This window comes from Sphaerodactylus townsendi, linkage group LG16 (assembly GCF_021028975.2).
Source record: "Sphaerodactylus townsendi isolate TG3544 linkage group LG16, MPM_Stown_v2.3, whole genome shotgun sequence".
Lineage (NCBI taxonomy): Eukaryota > Metazoa > Chordata > Lepidosauria > Squamata > Sphaerodactylidae > Sphaerodactylus > Sphaerodactylus townsendi.
In genome coordinates this window covers 27326232-27350363 of record NC_059440.1, presented here as the reverse complement: position 1 = coordinate 27350363, position 24132 = coordinate 27326232, and the positions used below count along the sequence as shown (strand labels likewise).

The following is a 24132-nucleotide window of genomic DNA, read 5'->3' as shown; positions in this document are numbered from 1 at the left end:
AATATTGGGTGCAGTTCTGGGCACCGCACTGTCAAGCTGGAATGGGTCCAGAGGAGGGCAACCAAAATGGTCAAAGGTCTGGAGTCCATGCCCTATGAGGAGAGACTTAGGGAGCTGGGTATTTTTAGTTTGGTGAAGAGAAGGTTAAGAGGTGACATGATAGCTATGTTAAGATATCTGAAGGGATGCCATGTTGGTGAGAGAGCAAGCTTGTTTTCTGCTACTCCAGAGACTAGGACCAGGAGTAATGGGCTCAAGGTGAAGGAAAAGAGATTCCACCTAAACATCAGGAAAAACTTCCTGACCGTCAGGGCTGTTCGACAGCGAAATGTGCTACCTCGGAGGGTGGTGGAGTCTCCTTCTTGGGAGGCTTTTAAAGAGAGGCTGGATGGCCATCTGTCAGGAGTTCTTTGATTGTGAGTTCCTGCATGGCACGGGGTTAGACTGGATGGCCCTTGGGGTCTCTTCCAACTCTGTGATTCTGTGAATTCTTTTGAGACCATTCTTTTAAATTTAAACTATTCTTTTAAATTTGCTGTCAAGATGTGGATGATGTAAGAGGACCCTCATAGGCAGGAGACGTTCAGAGGTGGTTTGCCATCGGCTGCCTCTGCATAGCCACCCTGGTCTTCCTTGGTGGTCTCCCATGCAAATAGTGACCAGGGCTGACTGTACTTAGCCTTCAAGATCTGACGAGATCAGGTTAGCCAGGGCTATCTAGGTCAGGGGACACCTGAGCACGAGGCTCTTAGACCGTCAGTCGATGCAGGACTGAAGCAACATGCCAGGGACATGCCATCTTGGGCGGAGAAAGAATGGCAACCTGGAATTTAAAACGATGTCCTCCAGCTCAGGGTATTGTGAAAACAACTCTGACTTCAATCCATCAATCTTTGTTACGTTCACAGACCAGCACAGACCGGCAGAAGGTACATGCGATACAATTAAAAGGATAAAAATATTATGAAAAGTGAAAATAGATATCCAATAGAAGCTACCGGCGAAAGAAAATTGGGAACACAGAACGGTACGGGAACACAGAGGGGAGGGGCTAAGCGTAAATATTGAAAGGGAACCAAACATAAGGGAACAGTGAAATTGGCAGATGAAAGACTACAACTATGAGATCATAGTACACTCAGGTGAGGCTTTGGATCTAAACACCATCAGAACAATAGGCCCTTCAAGTGATTTTTCATTGCTTACGTCAGGAGGGGCTTATCCAATTAGTGCCGATCAGCAAATATTTACCAGCTCTCTCTGCAGTTGTCTGGCAAGGTGCCTTTGAAATAAACAACTGATTTCACACGTGAAGGATCCAGTAGTGATACCAGCCTGTATGGGAAAGTTGGCATTGGCAGTCACATGCTAAGAAGCTTGCTAATTACCAAGTTCAATGCAGGCCATATCTGTTCCATAGTAGAGCCCAGCTGCCAAACTACATGCAAAAGGGATCTGGGAGTCTTAGTAGACCACCAACTGAACATGAGTCAGCAGTGTGATGCGGCTGCCAAGAAAGCCAATGTGATTCTGGGCTGTATCAATAGGAGTATAGCGTCTAGATTGGGTTCGACAGTGGAATGCACTACCTCAGAGTATAGCAGAGTCTCCTTCTTTGGAGGTTTTTGAATAGAGGCTCAATGGCCCTCTGTCAGAAGTGCTTTGATTATGTGTTCCTGCATTGCAGGGGGTTGGACTTGATAGCCCTTGGGGTCTCTTCCAACTCTATGATTCTATGTCAGGTAAGGGCACACAAGAGAGGCCCGCCTGGCCACATTCTCAGGAAAACAAGAAGCCTAATAGAACCTAAGATACAGCAGGTATTTCAGCAAGAGTTTTTATGAGTGAGTGCTCGCTTCCTCAGATGCAATGGAAGAAAGAAAATCATTCCCCTCTTTTTTTTTCCCCAGAAAATTAAGTAAGGGGAGAAGGGAAAGGTCTGAGCCGCAGCCGAACCATAATGACCCTCAAACACCTATAATGATGCCTTGCAAAATTATATCGATGCAAGCATGACTATTTCTCTTCTTTCCCTTTTGCACGCCAAGAAACAGTACGTGCCAAGCCTGTTCCTTTTCGCTTCTCTGGACTTGGGCCCACCAGGCTTACCTGCAGCATCCTCAAAGGGGCCGTGGTAAAAACACAAAAGGCCGCAGGCTGATCTGTCTGATCTGGTCCCTTGTCATCTGAGAGCTGAGATCTCAGGGCACTTTCAAACAGAAGGAGGGAACGTGGAATCATCTCCGCCAGATGAAGAAGGAACTAACAGGAGCAAGTCGACACAGGAAAGGGTATTGAGGTGACCCAGAGAAAAGGTCTGGTCTTTTCCCCTTAACTGCCTGCTCTCCCTCAGACAGAAACCGGAACGTGTTTACCAAACCCTGATTTTCACATTGAGGCCTGCAGCTCCCATCCAACAAACATGTAGCTGAAGGCTACCTGCTGGATTTGTTTACCCTCTGATAGGACGTCAAGGCCTTAACACGGCAATAGAACTGCAGAGAATTGAAACGGTTGCATAGTAAAGTGATCACATCTTGCATATGCCTGGCCCTGGAGGCAGCATGGTTTATCTTTCACTGGACAACTCCTTGAAAACAGATAACGCTCACAACAGGAAAGTTGCTTGCCTCAAATCTTCCCACTGAGAAGCTATTTTTCTGCTTGCAGGGCATTCGTCTTTCACGCCATCTTTGTTTCCGGGGGGAATGCCAGCAAACTTAGATATTTATGATGCTTTAAATGTTGTCTATACTTATCATGTTTATTGTATTTATTATGTATGTTTTATTGTGAGCCTGCAGTCTTTGGAGATATGGCGGGATATAAATGTAATAAATAAATAAATATGGGGGTGGAGGTAAGACAGGTTGATCTCCCATCCAGCAACCAGTTGCAAGCCCAATTTCCTTCAGCAAGGTGGCTGTATCACATCTCTTCCAACAGCGGGCATAAACATCACCACGCAATCACTCCACACCGTGCCACGGAAACACATCTCACCATGACGTGACTCTGAAGACGGCAGCCGTAGATGTGGGTGAAACATTAGCAGCAAAAACTACCAGATCATGGCCACACGGCCCAGAAAATCCAGAACAGCCAGCAAATGAGCCATACTAGTATCCGGAAGACCCGGCTTCGAATTCCTAACTCCACCACAGAGGGTAACCTTGGGACACAAACCTTGCACAACTTCAGCATCACCTGCCTCAATGAAAGAGAAGGAAATGCTTCTTCCAAGATGGCATGGTGTCAGGGATGAAGAGTTTGGATTTCTCTCCTGTAAGGAGGCTCAAGGTGGCCTACAAGCTCCTTTCCCTTCCTCTCCCCACAACAGGACAGGAAAAGGAAATGCTAAAAAACCTTGCAAGGGTAGCTCACTTTTCACAACACCTTCTTTCCATTGTGATAGTGATTTGTATACCACAACCAGCAGCCATAGCGAGATTTAGAAGAGATTAAACAAATGGTGGTCAAATACAGAAATTAAGCCTGGAAGGAAAGTGAGAAACAGAATCATTATCAAGAGGAAGCAGTTTGGATTTATAACCCTCCCTACTTTCTATCCTGTATTCAAAGGGGCTTACATACTCCTTTCTCTTCCCCTCCCTACACCCTGTGAAGCAGGTGGGGCTGAGTTCCCAAGAACTGTGACTAGCCCAAGGTCAACAGTAGGCTTCATGTGTAGGAGTGGGGGAAACAAACCTGGTTTACCAGTTATGAGTCTGCCGTTCACGTGAAGGATTGGGGAATCAAACCTGATCCTCCAGATTAGAGTCTACCTGCTCTTAACCACTACACCACACTGGCTCTCACTACTCTATGGAATGAGCTGTCCTTGGCTGTTTCTATCCAGATGGATCAGCCTTTATAGAGTCATACACTTTGCCCATGCCTCATAGGAGGGTAGGAAACTTCTTGATGCTTATGCGCTTTGAAATGTTTTCACACCAAGATCCAGCATCAGGCTTCCTTTCTGATGGGTGCCGGGTTGTAAATCTCTACCGGAGACTGTTTAGACAAGGGGGCAGGGAGGGGAGAACAGAGAAAAATTATGGCACAGCATTTCATCTCTGCCAGGATGAAAGCACCTGAACAAATCTGAGAATTAACTGTGAGGTTTCCTTCTGGCACACCATCAGAAGGAATTAACACACTTCTTCCTAATATCTCTGCTGTTGCCCAAGGAAAGCCCGCATTTCCTGACAGCCAACAAACCCATTTGTTCAAAACCTGATAGCACAATAAAGCGTTTCTGCTATTAAACGATAAACTTGGGATTGTAGCACAAAGTCCTTGCTCGGAATAGAAGTCGAAATCCATCTTCCTGTTGCAAAGATAATCTCAGATGATATTGCTGAGCTTCAGCTGTGTAATCCCCCAGATTTTAACTACTGGAGTTCTCTCCGTTATCCCATCAAACAGAAGGCCAGAACAAAGCAGGACTGATCATGTAACGAATTTTAACTGACTAATGAAATACATTTTGTTTTATTGTTGCACCGTTGGCCTTGGCCTCATTTTTCTTTAAAATCTTAGTGGCACAGTGGTTAAGAGCAGGTGTACTCTAATCTGGAGGAACCGGGTTTGATTCCCCGCTCTGCCACTTGAGCTGTGGAGGCTTATCTGGTGAACCAGATTAGTTTGTGCACTCCCAACACACACCAGCTGGGTGACCTTGGGCTAGTCACAGTTCTTCTGAGCTCTCAGTCCCCCCTACCTCACAGGGTGTTCGTTGTGAGGGGAGAAAGAAGTTTATAAGCCCCTTTGAGTCTCTTTACAGGGGCGAAAGGGGGAATATAAATCCAACTCTTCTTAGTGACTAGTAGGGCCCTTTTATTTCTTGTTACAATACTATACAAGCCATATCCTGGCTAGGTCAACCTTTGGGTCAAATCTGACTTCCCAACTTCAACTTGACTTCCGGGACACTGAAAACATTGCTGTTACTGGGGCAGGTGCCCAGAGCTGCTAGTGCCCTTTTAGGTAAGGTCGGTGGATTTGAATTCTGCCCTCACCCCATCCTACGTTGCAGCCATCCCAATTTTTCCTTTCCCCTCTGGGTAGCGTCTCCTTCTCCCGTTCCCCTTGTTGACATAATCAACCAGCTGTGTTGATACAGCGATTCTTTTTCTCCCCTTGGTCTTCTAAGGACAGGATGTTCTTTAAACCTGGGATGTACGAACTGGCGAGTGAACAATTCTTACACATGACTGATGCTATTCTTCCCGCGCATGCTGACAGGTTGGCTTTCGTCTCGAGGGGCCAAGATTCCAGGATCCTTCTCACTGGAACAGGCACGGAGTGGGACAAGGGCCCTTACGGCAGAGCCGCGCACGATTTCAGCACGCAACTGCTGACTACGATGCGAAGCGAAAGGGAGCACATCAAAGCACCCTGCAATTAGGAGGATTTGCGGGCCCGTGTTTTGAAACCTTCCATTTTGGAACCTACCATCATAGCTGGCGCCAACACTGGTGGGAAGCGGCAGCCACAGAGGCTGATCCCTTAAATCCAAGGCTCTCCAACCACTGTGAAAAGAATTTTTTTTGGGGGGGGGGGGGCGGGGGGGGGGGAGAAGCAGACTATAAAAGTATAAGAACTGCAGACTTTTAATGGGGCAGGGTTTTTTTTCCTAGGGTGCCTCAGCCATACTTGAAACCAGCCCAGCTATTACCAACAGCCAAGTTTCCACTCATACATCCGTTCCATCTATTGACTTGTTTTAAATTGTGGAATTTAAGGCAGAAAACAGACAACAGGTATCCCATCCGACTCATACCGGCCTGAATCTCCTAAGCTCAGGTAGAAATATGGTGTTCACTTGCCTACAAAAAGATCATGGATTCAGAATCCTGGCTATGCAAGAAGAAGAGTTGGAGTTATATCCCCCTTTCTCTCCTATAGGAAACTCAAAGGGGGTTTACAAACTCCTTACCCTTGCCCACTCACAACAACCACCCTGTGAGGTAGGTGGGGCTGAAAGAGCTCAGAGGAACTGTGACTAGCCCAAGGTCACCCAGCTGGCGTGTGTTGGGAGTGCACAGGCTAATATGAATTCCCCAGATAAGCCTCCACAGCTCAGGCGGCAGAGTGGGGAATCAAACCCGGTTCCTCCAGATTAGAGTACACCTGCTCTTAACAACTACACCACTGCGGCTGAAGTTTGTACATGTTGGCATTATTTCTTCAAGTGTGCCGGTCTTAGGAAAGAACAAAGAGGGCATTGACCTACCCGGGAAATTTGATAACAGCATTTTTATCAGAATTCACCAGGCATTTGTATCACCTGCCTTCTAGTCCTCATGGCTGGGAGCAATGCTACTTTCTCTCTAAGGGAGATTTTTTTCCAGGCAGGCAAACTCAACAGCACATTTGGCACTGCGGCATGACACCCAGGGTCAAAAGAAACCAGAAGAACCGAAGGTTGCCTTTCCGTAACTCACAAGTTCCTTATTCCGCTACTGAACACAGTCCGGGACACACAGGCAGCGTGTTTAAATACAAAATCAAATACTTTAATGAAATTGGGGAAAAGGAGAACAGGCTCCGGTAATACCACTAAAACGGATATTCCTGCGCCATGTACATTTGTTTTTAATATAAACACCTTTCTCTTAAGCAAGCAAAGCATGGACAAGCGATCGGTTTTTTCAGCATTTTTTTTAAAGATCCTGAGTAGAGAGTTTTATCTAAACCACATAAATGCTGTATTATATGAAAATGGCCCAAAGTCCTGAGCCGGTGGGCAGCACCAGGCATTCCACCAGTTTAAAAAAACAGACCACTTTCGACACACAAAATCTAAATACTTTTCACATTTCCACAGAGTTCTTTAATGCAAAAGGAAAACAAAAAAAGCAGGTCTTCAGTTGAGGAATCTGAAGTTCTGAATATTCAATATGTAGGTCGCAAGCTCCCCTCCCCCCCAATGCATTTGCAATCTGTGGGTAAAGTTTAGAGGATTATATTAAGGCCTTTCTCTGTCCTTACTGTTCAACATCGGGTATGTACAAAAAAATCTGCCTAATATAGGCATCGAATCTAAAAATCAAATCATCACCTTGTGTTATACAATGCAATCCTGTCCGTTGTGGGCAAAAAGCCCCAAAACAGAGAGAGAGAGAGAGAGAGAGACAGACAGACTACTGTTAGCACCAATCAATGTCACAAGGGCTGTGCTTCCAAGATGCTTTGGGGAAAGGGACGTCACCAAAGTCAACAGCCTGTGCGAAGACGGCTCTCTCCGAAGAGTCAAACGATCTCAGAACACGATTCCCGTTCCTACAGTGCAAAGCAGCATCTCCAGTCCGATATTAAGAACAGATGAAAGATCCAGGAAGTAGCACAACCTCTCCACAGTACCAGAGAGAAGAGCTAAAATGGACCTGATTTCAACACAAGCCCATTTCAATACTGTCAAGACGGATGAATTCACAGATCCTCCGACTGCAATGATGAGACACGCCCAGCAAATCCGGAATGAAGAGGGGCTTCCTTCGGCTGTTCGCTGGCGCCACTCATCTCCGATGCCGGCTGTGGCCTGGGTGGTCTCTGTCGTAGCGGTGACTCGGCCTCTCGTACGAGTGGGGCCGCTCGGGCCGCTGGTCCCTGTAGTAGTGGCTCTTCTTCTTGTATTTCCCAGAGTGGTCGGAACGCTCCCGTGAGCGGCTCCGGGACCGTGAGGAGCTCCTGCTGCGTGATTTCCGCGGCTTGGGGGAGGCGTACTTGTAGCTCTGGGCCTTTTTGTAGCTCCTCACCTTGGAGCCTTTGTAACTGGAACTGCTGTGGTTGAACTGCCGTGGGGGAGAGTCGCTGCGGCTTCTCGAGCGGCTGTGAGATTTGGAGCCACTTGAGGGGGAATAGCTCTCGCTCTTCCTGTTGGGAGGGAGGAAAAACAGGCGTTACATTTTCTGCCAAGCAGCTTCTGGCCGCCCTGCCCCCAGAAGCTTTCTTACACATAGCACTGACATGGCAGAAGAGTGCAAAGGAAAGAAGCCAAACTTCCTACAAAGAAAGTCACCAACAATGCTCCACCGCAGCCCAGCATATACTCCAGGGGCAGCCCCATCCCAAATCACTAATGCTCTGGCTGCCGCCACCCAGCTGTTTTGAATAGAATTCTGGGTAATTACACTGGCTAGTACAAGAAGCAAAGAGCTTCGATCTTTTACAGTCCAATCCTATGTAGAGTTGCTCCAGTCTAAGTTCATTGACATGGATGTGCTTAAACTGGAGCAACTCCAGAGCCCAGCATGCAGGGAACTCTTCCTGCTTGGCATGAAGACAGAGACTTCATTCCTCAGAGCGGGGTCTGGGCTGCTCTCTTTTCAGCTCAGCTTTCTGCGGGTCCATAGCCCCCTGCACAGCACTCGAGGACCCACCTTTGTTTTGGTGTTGGCGACCTCGAAGGAGACCTGGAATAACTTGGGTCTCTGCTTCCACTCCGGCTCCTGCTTTCTCTGCCTTTCTGGACACTGCGAGGGAAAATAAAGCAAGAGGATCAGCACCTCAGTCACATGCCTGAAAGTCCAGACAACGCTGGGAATAATCTCTTTGTCTGAAGGAGGGACTGAGTCCCAATTCAGTCTCTTCCCAATGCCATTTTATGACTGGCACATGCTGTGTAGGTCTAGGTTGTGCGGAACCTTTGAGAGGAGAATGGGCATCGTGTTTCCTGCGGATTCTCATTCCGCCCCCCCACCGCCCCCCCCCCCCGAGTCAGTTTCTACTTTCTCAGCTGTGAAAGCATGTCTGAAAACATAGGGGGCTAATGAAATCTCAGAACGAGATCTGACTCAGAAAGACATTAAAAATTGCAAGCAGGCTTCAGCAGGGTTGTATTTGTCCAAGAGAACAGTTAAATATGAGAGGTGGATCTCAGACTTATCTGGACACTGAACAAGTTACTTAAGCGGTGGCAGCTTCGGAAAAATATATTTGGGAGACCTGTACACAGGACTTTACTGAGTCAGACAGCAGATGATGCAGCATGGGAAAGCTACCCTGGGTACAAAGCCAACAAAAAATGGGTTGTTGTGGGCTTTCCAGGCTGTGGTGCCATCCATGGCCGCACAGCTGGAAAGCCCACGATGACCAGTTGAGTCCGGCTGTGAAAGCCTTCGACAATCCATCCAACAAAAAATGTTTTAGAGAAATGCCTAGAGGTGCCATCCTGCCGTTCCATAGGCCGCACTCTTCTGCCACAAACTGGCATTTCTTTGGAAGACCTCAAAAGTCCAAGGACAGATTACTAGGCAAGATCCCTTACCCATTCACCGGACTGTTGGACTTCACCCTCTTCATTGCTTCCATTTTCCTTTTGGTATTTTTGATCACCTGTACAGCAAGTGGGGAAGGCTTGGCGCCTTTATTTTCTTTTGGAGATTCTGGAGAAACAGGACAGAAAGCGAACCCCATTAGCCATTTACTAAGGAAGCTGCCTTAAAGCATCACTGCTTAAACCGTTTCTGGAATCAAGGCCCTAGGGATGCCCGGTTCCCCATACAGAAAAAAGCTCTATTAAGCAGAAGGCCAAGAGCATTAATAAGCAAAGAGCGACTCAAATACAACGGACGGAGCATAAGCGTTGGCCAACAGGGAATGCAATGCCAGCGAAAGCCAAGCCAAAAAGACATGCTAACCAAATAACATTTAACGTCAACACCTAGCACCACATTTCAGGTCGATGTCAACGTACACCACGTCCACCTTCATAAAAAAAGGCATCCTAAGGACAAGCAAGTGGACTTCACCCAGTGCAGTTAACACAATAAGAAGGATTTCGGTTCACGATATCTACTGTTAATGCGGCCCAGCCCTCATGTACACAAAGGAAAACTGAACTCTGATCTTTTGTTCTGTTCTACGGATGGAAGAGCCGTCAGGAATCAATGAACTTGTGTTTAATTTGGGGCTCACATGAGGCAAGGAGCAGCCCCGACTCTCAGACTGAATCACAGCTTTTCAAGTGCTGCGTGTGTCAATCACGCTTCTGTTAACTGTATACCTAAGACTCGTATGCAGGTTTCCAAGTAAGTAATACTAACCAGTTTTGGGGGCAGGAGAGAATCCTGATATGGTATCCAAACTGGGCGTTCCATCGGTTAAAAGGCCTTTTGCTTGGGCTTTGGCCTCTTCAATGGCCAGCTTCTTCTTCTCTACCCTGCTTTCCAAAACAGCCAAATCCACCTGGGAACACATAAGGGGATTATTTATATAACACCTGACAAGCACAACCACTCTCACCTGCAGGCTCACAATAAAGGAACAAGAAGGGGAAGGGAAGGAGATCCCTAACAAGGCTGCATGTTCCAAAAAGGAGTCACCTGGCAGAGCCTGCAAGTGATGGAACGTAGGCTCAAAGTTGTCTGTGTGCACTGAGTAGCTACTGTGCCCTATGGTGATTTTCTGCCAATTAGGGTGACAGAAGATCGGGGGGAAAAGTTATGTTGGTAGGCAAGCAGAAATTGGGTAGATCTCAGAAGACAGGAAAATGAATTCCTAGAGCAGGAAGCTGGGCAATGCTGGACCCAATGCTCTTCCCCCACCTTTCCCCCTATTTTTCAGTATATGATAGTGGGAACTTAATAGTATTTAATGCATGAGTTTTTAGTCACCATCTAGATCTATTTTATGGATAACCAGATTGTTTGTTTAAACAGATTTAATTTTATTATAGGCTAGAAGCTGCCCTAAGTCTCCAAAGGGAAGGGTGGCCTACAAAGGAAACAAACAGATTAAAATGCAATGCACGATGCCAACTTTTGGGATGTAGTACAGGACAGATGCACACAAGTCCAAGCTGCAATTAGGAATTAATGTATAAAACCAAAAAGCAGCTCAGATGTCCCGGTACATAAGGCACACAAAAGGAATTCACCCCCCCCCCCCCCCCCCCATCCAAGCAACTGGGAATCCTGGGGCCCAAGAGCCAAATCACCTTTTTTCGAGTATACAATTGCAAGATTGTTATGCAGATCTCCTGAATCTCCTCTTCTGTTGCTCCAAAGAGTAGAAACCAGTGAGGGCGACTCGGAAGGGGTATCTGTAAGCAAAACAGGATACGCATCAATCAATATCTACCTCCAACCAATGCAAGGACAACTTCTAATAGTTAAGGCACCCCTTGCTGAACTGAATTAAGTCTTTTACTGCTTGTAGTCAAGGTGGTGGTGAGGGAATGAAGGAGCTTTTCATGAGACCCTTGGTTTCAGTTTAAATGAACATGTATTGAACAGTGAAACCAATATAACAGCATAAATATGTGATCCAATGCAACTTAATAAGGTGAACATCCATATTAAACTCCCAGATAATCATATAAATAAATATATAGAAACCTATTTTAAAACTTATATAGTTAGCAATCCAACAGGTGAGTATAATGTATAGTCTCGATCTCCAACTCCACTCATAATCTGCTTTTTCTTGAAACCATTAAACAATCAGACAAAAGCTCAACTACCCTACCCATAAGCTCTTTATTTACGACTGAATTAATAACAATCAATATAAAATAAATAAGACATTCAGAACGGTGTAGCGGTTAAGGACTGCAATCTGGGAAACCCGGGTTCGAATCCTCACTCCGTCATGGAAATTTGTTGGGTGACTTTGGGCCAGTCACCACTCTCAGTCATGCCCTGGCAAGTATGTGGATGGGAGGCCTCCAGCAATGTGATGCTGAGGCAGGCAACGACAAATCACCTATGGAGGTCTCTTGCCATAAAAACCCTACAGGGCTGCCCTAAGTCGGCTTCAATCAAAAACAATCAAAAACAAACTAGTCCCATCAAGACCAACCTCCAGGGTCCTAGCAGCAAGGTAGATACAGGCGCAGGCAATGCTCTCAGGGTGGAACCTCACAAAGACATCTGTCCGTAGGCTGTCATTCATATAGTTCCTGGGAAGACAAAAGAAGAGACAGCAGAAGTTGCAGCAATCAGACAGATCCGTCCTTTGGCTATGCTGATCTTTCACTCTCTTGCAGCCAGCTAGGTGTTCTACAACTACATCTGAGGTCTAGATAACCCTGTGAAATCTGACAAGTTAGAAGAGAAAGCTTCCTTCCAGGGAAGGGTGCCTCTTGGGAATAGGTCAGCTGGTTGATGGAATTTGTGAAAGAGAACCAATTTTAACTTTACTTTTCTCCTGTTATGATCTACTGGCCTGTTCTCATGCAAACCATAGCATTAAAAAAAAAAACTCCAGGCACAACATGTAGCATATTTTAAGAAATCTGATCAAACTCTGGGCTTCATCCCATTGAGGACAGCAGAACGTGGGCTCAAGATGGACAGTCTGAAGTTGCGGATTCGAATTCAGGCTCATTTTGATTGCTTTTGCTGCTTTTCGACAGACCGGGTTGTACACAACTGCAAAAGTCTCTTCAGAGGGCAAGACAGTCCCAGAGGTTCAATCTAGATATTTGGCAGCATCGCCGCTGAAGATGCCAAGTTCTCGCCGCCTTCTTCCGCTGGCTTGGCACTGGATCGCTCCCAGATTGCCCCACTGTAACAACGTTTCTTAAAACTGAATGTTCATAGAATGAGGCAGCTGCAAAAATATTGCACATGGCTAACAGTCAGTACGGGTTACATATGTCTCTCCTAAAAGGAAGTCTGAAAATACAGATTTTTCTTTGCAGCTAATGTATGCAAAATCCCAGAAAGCACAAATTATTTTCTAAAAAGTCTACTGTCCAGGCAGCACATCAGACAATAATTAAAGTATGACCCAGAACAAAGTCATCCAATAGCCAGAGATGACCGCTGGAGATACATTATGAGCACCAGGGGTGCAACGACTGAATTAAGTTGGGGCGACCCCAGATTATGAGTCTCAGTTGCCTTAAATCAAACATGCGGACAACTGGAAGAGGTGCTACATGGTGCATTACAGTGGAGGCAGCCAAACAGAAGATTTGAGGTATCCCCTCAATTGTCGGTCCTCGATAAACCAAAGGTGAAGGGTCTGAAATATTATCCCCAACCTTGCCAGAGAAACTGAAGATTCTTAACAGATTGAAATGCCTGCCCTCCAACTTCCCAAATGGGAAGTTAACAGAACAAAGCCTAGTTTGGGGAAACCCTCTGATTGGCCCAACTGTACTGGGGCATTCTTTAGAATGTTCTCAAGCAATTCTTTCAAATGTTTTCAGGTTGCTCAAATATTTGCTTGTCTGGAATGTCAATGGATGACCACTTTCCTATCAGGGCTCTGCAATGAATCCTTGTGCAACCAAGGCTTTCTTGCTAGAGCTTTATTCTTTTCACCAGCAGACTGCTGTCCACAGCAATCATAAAAGCTACTTTAGTGCAAAGGACACCGCCCCGACCCCGCTAACAGCTGATCTCCACAGTGCATCAAGCTAATTTTGGAAATCTCCCTTTGCAAAAGCAGTTTGCTGAAAGGCATGGGGACCCCAGGCATATAAAATCACTTCATCGGATATTGCCACTGCAGAGTCAAAAGTACAAGAAAAATTTAATGCTAAGCGATCTGGGGGATGATACCACTTAACATATAAAGCTCTTTATTGCAATGCACATTTTTTTTAAAGCATTAATTCAAGTACCCAAACTTTACGCTAAATGCAACAAGCAGCATTCTTAAAACTGAAATCATCCCTCCCCTTTCCCTCCCACTGTTTTAAAAGTCGAGTTTAATAAAGATTTTTTTGGCATTCTAAAAACATCACACACAGCATCAGGCATCTCAACAACAATGCATTCGAGAGTCAAGACTTATCTGAAAAGTGCACAGATAAAAACTTTTTTAAAAATCAAGTTGGAAAAAAAATAAATCACAACCAGAAGTCGGCCAGTGTTAACTCTACTAGTGTACGCATACCACCTGTCTAGAGCCAGCCTTCTCTCGGCGGAGCCTGCTTTGGTTTGACTGAAGACGGCAGTTATCCTGCACCAGAGCGATTGGGCAGCTGAGGAGAAGTCTTAGTCACTTACCCTCAGAGGCTACCCTTTGATCAAAAGAGTACAGAAAAGAAGAGTCAAAAGAGGTTCTCCTTCAAGGCAGCACCATACAGTTCAGTCAGTAGAAATATGAATGGCTTTTTAGAACAACTTTCACATCATGTCAGTTTCACAGGTTATCCTTTGTTATTGTCTCTTATAAAAAGCAACCCACTCCAAGATGCAAGGCATTAAACTTGGTATCACTGCAGGATGTACAGGTACGTATTAGACAGACAGTGCGATCTAACTTTTTTTTCAAATAAAACTATTGTGCTGGACAAGACCTTCCCACCCCACTTCCTATCAACAGCACAATGTTAAGTAGCTGGGGGAGGGGGGGGGGCACGTTCAAAAGCCTTTATGCCTTTGTGTGCTGCAGACAAGCAGGAGAAGGCAGCTGCCTTCAGGTCCTGTTTGTGAGCACACCCGGGCTGTCTATCTCAGAAGCACAATGCTGGACCATTGCTCTGATTCAGCAAGGCTGTTCGTACATTCACACACAGAAATAATCCTGTGGCAATTGCTGCTGAAAAGGGATCGAACGGGCAAGGGTTGAGGAAGAAAAAGCCAAAGGTACGTGCGTGAAGGCTGAAAGCTCTCTTACCATTTAACACAGTGCCCGCATCTTTAACAAAGAGGCCTGTCAACTTGAGGCGAAAGAAGCGGCATGCCAGGTTAACACTGGAGCCACACTCATGCCATGAACATGGCAGTGGAGCATACATGTAACGGCCCCCACACATGACACCTCTTAGTCAGTGCCCTGCTCTTCTCAACAGGAAGAAGAAACAGCAACTTACCATGACGTCTGGACCAGGTGTTGGTTACGTTCACATTCTAATACCTGAAGGTACATAACGATTATCTGGAAGATAAGGGTGACTCAGTTATACAACTGACTGGGTTATAGATAGAGGTTACAATGTAGATGGATGGGGGCAACCAAGTTTATTCTAGTCTGGATAAGCATCCTTGAGAGACTCCGTGGCATCCACAAAATGCCAAGTAGAGACAGAGAAGCAATAAACAAACATCCGAACGCAGAGCATAACCTTTCCTCCTCTGTATTCCATTCGGCCTGGTCTCCTAAACGTACGGTCCTAAACTACAGGCAGACGTCTCCTAACGCTCCCCAAAATTCTTGTTAAAGAGTTCAGATGCCTTCCATCTATACGCCCACCTCAAAACATACAGGAGCAACTGGTAAGGAAAGAAGAAATGTCAGCATCCTTTCCCAGATATAATTCCCATGAAATAGGATTATCTCAGTGCATCTTAGAAGATTGGCTTTCCTGTATGATTCATTCAAGACATTGGGCACTCTCCCAGGTGCATGAATGGACTTGCAAAACTGTTGGCAATTCATAGAATGAAAGGGAGGGGAGACACAGACCTTATGAGGATGCTTGACGTGCACACAAAACCCCAACTCCTTCAGAACTCTCCTCTCGGCCTTTATGATTTGGTTCTTCAAGTTTACATATTCTTGATCCAGTATTAGAGGCACGGGCTTCCTGTTTGGAAAAGAAGGGAGGTTGAAGGGGCAGCCTGGACAGCAAGAAAAGAGCCCGCTCTGTGAAAGGAGTAACCTGGTTGGGTTGTCACAGCATTTCAACTCAAACTGTGCGGGTGTTGAATGGAACCAACAGAAGAGAGGGCAAATCTTGGTGCAAGACCTTCAAAGACCACCACAGTGCTCAAGGAACACAGATCAGGCGCATTCTTAGGATTCATTTTGATCTCCCAGAAGTCACAGTTAAACAGAAAAGGTTCTATTTTGTTCACTTGTATTCCGACACACCCCACAAGCTCTGACTGAATCAGAACAACGTCCACCATTTTCCATTTAAATCTTCCTCCCTGGTCTATTTTTTTGGGAGAGAGGCTGGTATTCTAATCAGAAGACTTCCTAGTAGCATTCTCCTTCCTCCAGCTTGGTGAATGGGGCCAGAATATCCTCTCCCTTGCAAAGAGCCCAGCCCTCTCTTGTGGATGGGCTGAGAAGCGAGGACACTGTGGAGGGCAGAGGGAACAGGAGTGGCAGAGCCAAATGGTCCTTTGAGTTCTTACCGCCACAGCCTGAAGAGTTACTGTCCAGGCTTCCCAGTCCTCGGATAGTTTGGGCAGGAAGATCACTGCTAAGATAACCCCCTTGCATGTTTTATACTTACTTTTTCTCTCTCAGATACCGAAGTCTGTGAAATACATTAATCACATCCCTTATACGTCGTGGTGCTTCTTCAATTTTTGAAGCCAAATGAACACAGGCCATTGACACGTGCTGAAAGAGAAGCACAGGCAATGCATTAAACTTTATTCCAGGCCCAGGTTGCCAGGTGAGAGACAAATCTTTTAGTACTCACTACAAAACGGAATGTTAGATTGTAATTTGGCTGGTGTGTTGTGTGTGTGTCTTTTGGATTATTTCAAACTGATACTTGCGTGGAAGTAGACTCATGTTCAACTGCTATCAACATAAATTATTAATAATCTTACAACTGAGGTGCAAAGCATTCAAAAGCAGGAGAACAGGCTTGATTTCATAAAGCGAAAATTTCATACCTCCATGGAATGTTTCACAAACGACTTTGTGTAAAAGAAACGCTGGAACAACACCTGCCCTGTAGCCATGGCCACCTAAGGAAAAAAAGGCACACATTAGTGCTAATAGAAGACATTCAGGGGACTCAAAAGCATACACCTATTGAGGCAAATCTGAAGCACCAAAAAATGCTTCATTTCTGACATACCACAAGACTTGGGCTTCTAACCTAAACTGTGAATGAGTTACTCTTGAAAAAGATTGACTTTCCTGATACTGCTTCTTCAGTGCAGAGTTTGATGTGTCCCAAAACTATTTTGGAATCATTGGACTCCAGGAAGAGTGACTGTATCAAAGATTGCTGTTGCGCTACTAAAGTGGTATTTTGGATGGTTGTTTCAAAAACAGTGGTGCTGCCAAGGAAGCACATCTGAGTTGTAATGACTTTGATTTTCATTTTCTGTCTGTTCTCAGCCTTGAACCTTGAACCAATCCAGCAACAACAGTCCAACTGGCTTAATCACTGCTGCATTATCAGACTTTCCCAACTAAATGCCAACCACATCAACACAAAAAATGTGGATTACAAATTGTATTGCATTTCTTCAGACAGCCTAAATGTCAAATTTCACACACAATCAGAATTCACTGAGGCCGGGGGGGGGGGGGGGGGGTTAGAACAGCTGGTTGTCTGACATCATTTAAAGATGCCTCAAACAATCCTGTCTCACCCCTCTGGCATATGCTTACAGGCACCGAACTTCAACCCTTTTGGGCTTGGAACCTGTTTTTAACTCCCAAGCAGCAGAACAGGACCCACTGAAATGCAAGCCTGTGACAAGAGCATGAGTTATAACCTCACGTGTCCGTGTACGGGGAAACACCCTCCATGATTGAAATGCGTAAAGAACACTTGAGGATTGACTGGCATGCTACTTATCCATACACGTGCAACCTATGAGTCAGTTCTTCCAAAGAGCAACCAAAAAAAACAAAAAACAGGCAAACTCTACAGTTCAAGGATCCTGACCCATGGATTGAAGATTGTAGGGTCCCAACTAGGAATACTACTGATGAACCCACAGGCAGAACTCCAACATATAAGAGATGGGATAGTGGCAAAGCAACTACAATTGTACAAGTGTACTGCATACAATGTGTATCTTTAAGGGTTTCCTCCACTTATTTTACCGTCTGGTACAACGAAATATTTACAGAGCATTAGTATGAAACCAAACACTTTACAGATTTACAGATATCATACCAGTAGACAGTTACTCCAACTGTTCTGTTTACCACCACAGCTGTTGCTCATACTCTCATACATACCCTGTTTCCCCTAATATAAGACATCCCCGAAAAATAAGACATAGTAGAGGTTTTGCTGAAATGCGAAATATAAGGCATCCCCCGAAAGTAAGACATAGCAAAGTTTTTGTTTGGAAGCATGCCCAACGAACAGAACACAGGGAAAATAAGACATCCCCTGAAAATAAGACATAGCGCATCTTTGGGAGCAAAAATTAATATAAGACACTGTCTTATATTCGGGGAAACACGGTACTCTCATACTTTATAGAGCAACTACCTAGTCAGACAGGCACATTCACAGCCCTTTAAAAACGTTACATAGGAAGCAGCCCTGAAGGGAAACCAAAAGTTTATTTGCCTAAAAACAAGAATTTAGGATTGGGAAAGGCAGGACACAAAATGGACATCACATCCTCAACGTCAGAGAAATGTTCACCCCCTTCAAAAAGGACGTAATCCACAGGCTCAGGAAGCATGTATAACTAGCGAGGGAGGAGGCAGATGTCATTTCTCGGCAAGGCTGTTACATCATCCACTTCCTGGAAGGGAGCAAGGTTACTGCCGGGGGAACCATTATACTCAGCGGGGAATTCTCCGCTATCCACCTTGCCCTAGCAGGAAGATCTCAAACTTGTAGAGTATTCTTGTGAAACGTAAGATCCTACTAAGGTTGGGAGTCTGGGGTTCTTTGTTTGAAGGCTTGATTGCACAGCATCTGCCCAGAGGGAAGAACAAAAGACCTGCTGCCTTCAGTGCTAGCGGGACTCTGAACAAAGCAGCAGATGCAGAAGCTTTCAAGGGACTTCGCCTCCAAAAGTTTTTGCCCAACAGTTACATCCCGGGGTCAAAGGGGCTTGCAGACAATCTAGTTTTAACTGCTCACACCAACTGCTCCTCCAAACTACTTTCTCACACTTTCCAAGAGAACAATCTTTTCCTTCCCCTTTTTAGGTTTCCTCTCCATAAAAGGGCTACCCTGCCTTCATCATAATGAGGCCATTTCTACACTCTTTATACACACACACACACACACACACACACACACACACACACACACACACACACACACACACACACACACACACACACACACACACAAACAAGTATAAGAGACCACAATCTCATAGATTAGGCAGTACAACCTCACTCGCTTTGCCAACTTCTTCCTATAGACTTATTGTCTTTTATGAGCTGGAAACATTCCAGTCCGGCCCCCCCCCCACCCCCATTTTTGCCTGAGGATTTCCACCCATTTCTTCCAACAGTAAAATTCAGGAGTAGGGAGGCACAATGGCAAAAAATTCAAATTAAACATTTTCTCTTTAAGAATGAGATATACTGAAGACATGGTTTTACATACTCAAAATGTGCAGTAATTTTTATATAAACACAACCTCCAACATTACACAGTAAAGCCTACGATACATATACGATGGTTCACTACATTGTCTAAAAGCAAATAACTCTAGTAAAATGAATATCAGCCACTTCTATGGAGTCCAGGATTATAAAACGTAAAGTGATATCTAAATATGCTCATAGTTCAACTGTGACAGCATGAGAGCATCCAAATAATATACTTCCTTCTATTCACTACAAAATTGGTGTTCGCCACATTCAACTTTTATTTTTTCCACATAACAGATGGCAGACACTTCGATCAATAAATTAAAGTAGTGAGAATCGAATATATTTCATATGTGATACAGACATAATTTTGTCAAAGAAAACGAAGGCACTTGTATTCTCGCTTGATGAGCATTCCAAACAGTTGGATGCTGCGTGGTAAGTTATAAGTAATGTGTTTCATATTCTTAACGTGGAAAAAAGTTTGTATTTGATGAGAACTGCATCATATTAAGATCCATCTTGACACTACCATCTGGACTTTTAACTGCAGCCAGATGCTGAAAGTGGTGACCAACAGCCTTCCAATTTAGCACTCAGCTACTGATGTTCAATGGTATACTGCCTCCTCAGGAGGAAATTCCATTTGCAAAAACTAGGGCTAAAACAAAAACAAAGGGTCGCATTATAATGGGTCTTTTTTTAGCAGTTTCACAAAACAGAAACTGCCCACACCCATGTTATATACTGTGCTTCTGAAAATGAAGATTCCACTCAAGTTATCACAGCAAATGGCCACTGATATTTCTACCTCAGCAAATCTGTCAAATCCTTTCTAAGAATTCCCTTGCGGGGAAGTTCCATCATGTCAACAATCTTGCTTTTAGCAAACCAGATGCCTCTAGAAAGTCTACAAGTAGGCCATGAACCACCACCTCTCCCGTCAGTCATCATAGGCATGTTATGGAGGTTCCATTCTGAACACTTGTGGCTAATAAGAATGACCTTGTTGCATTAGACCAAAAGTCTAAAACTTTGGTTCCGATTTACTGTTATTGCTGAAATTATGTGGTAGCTACTATTCATTTTTAAAAACTTTGTTATGGAAGCCAATATTAGCTTAAGGAAAGGTGGTGAAATATTCTTAAAAACAAAATAACGGGGGATACATTGTCAAACCAGCAACAAGATGGGGAGGTATACCCCCAAACACTCCATTCTGCCACAAGGTGCCCAAAGATAACAGCAAGAACATACCAAGAACTCAGCAGCTGTTAATTTCACATCCCTCCCCATCACTCCAAGGCTGATAGACCAGCCAAGAGCCACATTCCACCTGGGGCTATTTTTCTTCTATTGTTGTTAAGCTGCCCTAGAGATAATCTGATTTAAGGACAGGACACAAATCTAACATGAAAAAAGAGAACCTCTCTGAGTTGGAATTCACACACAAATTTAATCACTTTTGGATACAATAGTTTTTTGGGTGTGACTAGCTCAGGGGTCGGCAACCTTTACCACCCAAAGAGCCATTTGGACCCATTTTCCATGGCCCCGAAGATCTACGGAGCCGCCTCCAATTCGGCCCCTGCACTCACCTTTCCTTCCAGCGCTGGGAGGCACAGGCACTGGGCAGGAAAACCCTTCGGCCCGATGGAGCAGGAAGCTGCCTGCTACGTGGGGCAGAGGGGTGATGGCGACTGCAGCCTGCCTGGTGCCACCGCCTCACGCGCTGCAGGGGGCAGCAGCGCTGGTCAGGGAAACCCCATCCGCCTGCTCCATGGGGTAGAGAGGGATGGCAGCTGTGGGGATGGCAGAGGGGGATGGCGGCTGCTCTGGAAAGAGAAGGCCATGCTACCCTCCGACCTCCAGGGGTCGGAGGGCAGCATGGGCGTGTCCCTCCAGCTCTCCAGAGCAGCGCTGGAAGGAGAGGTGAGTGGAGGGGACGCAAAAAGCTGCACCCTCAAGCATGGAACTGCCTCTGGTTCGGCCCCTCCACTCACCTTTCCTTCCAGCGCTGCTCTGGAGGGCTGGAGGGACACGCCCACACTACCCTCCGACCTCCAGACAACGCGGAGCCGCAGTATAAGGCTGAAAGAGCCGCATGCGGCTCTAGAGCCGCAGGTTGCAGACCCCTGGACTAGCTGAAGACTAACTTTTGCTAATTTAATCAGACAAGGAGTTGTCCTCAATGATTAGACCCCTTTTAAAACTGGATCTCTTGCTTACCATGAGAGTTTGACATGTAACTTAACCCTTGTCTTGGAATGTCTCTCTAACATCCTCCCCCTCACACCTCTGCTCACAAGTGCATGGCTTCATTCATCTGACGAAGTCAACTCTATCTCACAAAAGCACATGCCATAATGCACTTACTATTCAGTGTCCATGCTGCCATTTAAATACTTGTTATCTGAAAAATATTGTGATTTTTCAGAACAGCTATTTTACTGGTTTGTGAGGTTTTTATTAGTAACCCCCATGGATTTTTTTCAATGGAAAGCCAGAGCAGAAGACAATACATATTGCATTGACTTATTTATTATTGGGGATTGTTGTGAAACTTGCGCAGGTCAGTGTAGAAAACAATACGCATTATATAATAAAATATAATATTCTAGGCTGATCCTACATTGGGCAGGGGGTTGGACAAGATGGCCTGTACAGACCCTTCCTGGTGGACGCCAATCTGGAGAACCAAGTTTGATTCTCCTCAACATGAAGCCGCTGGTTGACCCAGGGCCAATCACAGAACTCTCTCAGCCCCACCTACGTCACAAGGTTACTAACTGTTGTGAGGAGAGGAAGGGAAGGAGTTTGTAAGCCATTTTACAGAAAGGTGGGATATAAATTCAAACCGTTATTATTATTGATCACTGTGAAACTTGTCACTAAAAGGCACATAAAATACAAATCCTTCATGTTGTTTCTACCCCTTACAGGACAAAAGGTTAGGGCATAAATCCAAACTCTTATTATTATTAGTGATTGCTATGAAACATGTGACTAAAAGGTACATAAAATATACATCCTTCATGTTGTTTCTACCCCTTACAGGATAGAAAAGTGGGGTATAAATCCAAACTCTTATTATTATTAGTGAGTGCTAAAAGGTACATAAAATATAAATCCTTCATGTTGTTTCTATCCCTTATAGAACAGAAAAGTGGGGTTTAAATCCAATCCCTTATTATTATTATTAGTGATTGCTGTGAAACATGTGATTAAAAGGCACATAAAATACAAATCCTTCATGTTGTTTCTACCCCACCAACCAAACAAAAGCTTTCCATATATAAAAACACTACTAAAAAAAAGGAAGGATATTACAATATAACCACACACCGGGATCTATAACAAACGTTGACTGGCTAGCAGGGCGCTAACAAAATATACATTTTTCACCTCTTCATTCCACCCAAATCAAACCCCCAAATGGTTTCTAAACACGGAGATCTTGTCCACTGACGCTTACGAGGAGGATAAAAACGCCCGTGGCTCATTTGTTGCCCGTTCCCAGGACTACAAAATTGACGATTTTATTCGTCTATCCCTGATCAGTCTTCGTTTCGCTTCCCTCAATCCGACGATTCCATGGAAGCGGCCACCGGCTGAAGGAGCCCGTCTCCATCCACAGAGGGGGATTATCCGCTTCCCCTCCAGGTCTCTCGGCCATTTCCCTCTCCCTCCCCCCGCCCGGGCCTACTTGGCTCCCGAGGCCTTCCCCTCCTCCACCGCGGCCTACCGACCTGAGGCAGCCGGAGCAGAATGCCGGCGGCCTGGATGAGTTCGCAGCCGGTCACACGGAGCTGCGCTTCGGTCTCGGCTTCCAGGCCGCTGCCCATGGAAGGCGTGAAGCGCAGCGCGTCGTCCGGCAAGAGGCAGTTCTCCAGCGTGATGAGGACCCCCGAGTAGAGCCGGTCGCCGATACGGACGGCGCCCGGAGGAGGCGGCTGAGGAGGAGCCGGGCAGACGCCGGCGGGGAAGGCCGACGACGACGACCCCGGGCCGGGCGCCATCCCCGTCAGGACGGCCGCTCCTCCGCTGCCGCCGCCCGCCATTATCGCCGCCGCCATCTTGTCTCGTCGACGACGTCGCGGATTCACCTCACACTGACTAGATCGCCTCTTCCTTTATGCCCGCCCCCGCTTCCGCCCTGTCGCGGCCGCTCCGCTTCTCTATTGGCTGCCGGCGACTGGGCTGCGGGCTCCCATTGGACGCAGAGGTCCCTTATTGTGACGCAAGGCTAGGAATTCAATTTTATCCGCTCCCCCGCCCCTTCCTCGAAACTGTGGGCGAGGCGGGTGAGAGGGTTAGTCAAGGGGAACGATAAGAGCTTCCCAGCATGCAACGCGCGCACTCACTAACGGCCGCCTACGATGGGCCTATTTTGTCCCCTCACGACGTTGGGCTGTACCATGTCGTATTATAGGGGTACAGAGTGGTACTAAAAAGTCTCCACATAGCCCAAAAAATCCGTCCACGTGTAAAGTTACCTGGAACTCACAACCCTATCACACCGGCTTTTTGTGGGCAAGGAAATACTTCTTGTATTGGGGTGTTTAATGATTTCAGGGTTCCCTCGCTATTTTCAGTGGTACAACCCAATTCGACCAGGATTTCCCCATAAGGGTTTTTCCAGGCTAATCCCAAACGTGTTTCAATCTGGAAAGACTCCCAGTTCTGTTCAAAAGGAACATCACAACATTTAAAATGGTGTCGCCCACAATTTAATGTGCTATATGCTACATATTCACTCCTTTGGGAAGATTGTTTTTAAAATGTAAATGAAGTTGGAATATATTCCATTTTTAAGACACATTAAGCTTCCTTTCAAAAGTGACACTCTGCACATGGCCCAGAAACACGATACTGAGCAGAATCTAGAAGTAAAAAAAGAGTCAGTCCTTCCTCTCAGCACAGAAAGGCTTTGTGTAGATGTGAACTCATTTC

General features: G+C 45.7%; 1 protein-coding gene across 3 annotated transcripts; it reads right to left on the bottom strand.

The window, feature by feature from the left end:
• Nucleotides 1–6499: 6499 nt before the first annotated feature.
• On the bottom strand, nt 6500–23309 carry CCNL2 (cyclin L2). 3 transcript variants are annotated; one of them, XM_048519078.1, is made up of 11 exons: nt 22929–23309; nt 16542–16616; nt 16151–16260; nt 15373–15493; nt 14780–14844; nt 11809–11908; nt 10946–11050; nt 10053–10194; nt 9275–9392; nt 8388–8480; nt 6500–7881 (listed from the first exon to the last, which is right to left on the bottom strand). In XM_048519078.1, the coding sequence occupies exons 1-11, from the start codon at nt 23253–23255 to the stop codon at nt 7524–7526; spliced, it is 1614 nt and encodes a 537-aa protein (XP_048375035.1). In that variant the 5' UTR covers nt 23256–23309; the 3' UTR covers nt 6500–7523. The 3 variants fall into 3 exon arrangements, with proteins under 3 accessions (XP_048375035.1, XP_048375036.1, XP_048375037.1); XM_048519079.1 differs by lacking the exons at nt 14780–14844; nt 15373–15493; nt 16151–16260; nt 16542–16616; nt 22929–23309 and adding an exon at nt 13861–13952; XM_048519080.1 differs by lacking the exons at nt 14780–14844; nt 15373–15493; nt 16151–16260; nt 16542–16616; nt 22929–23309 and adding an exon at nt 13858–13876.
• Between the last annotated feature and the right edge of the window lie 823 nt (nt 23310–24132).

Coding starts and splice junctions, on each gene's coding strand:
- CCNL2 (XM_048519078.1), bottom strand. CDS start 23,255: ATGGCGGCGGCGATAATGGCGGGCGGCGGCAGCGGAGGAGCGGCCGTC. Junction 16,261..16,541: donor TTGTGAAACATTCCATGGAG/GTATGAAATTTT, acceptor CTTCTCTTTCAG/CACGTGTCAATGGCCTGTGT. Junction 10,195..10,945: donor AATTGTATACTCGAAAAAAG/GTGATTTGGCTC, acceptor ATGTGTTCCCAG/GTGGATTTGGCTGTTTTGGA.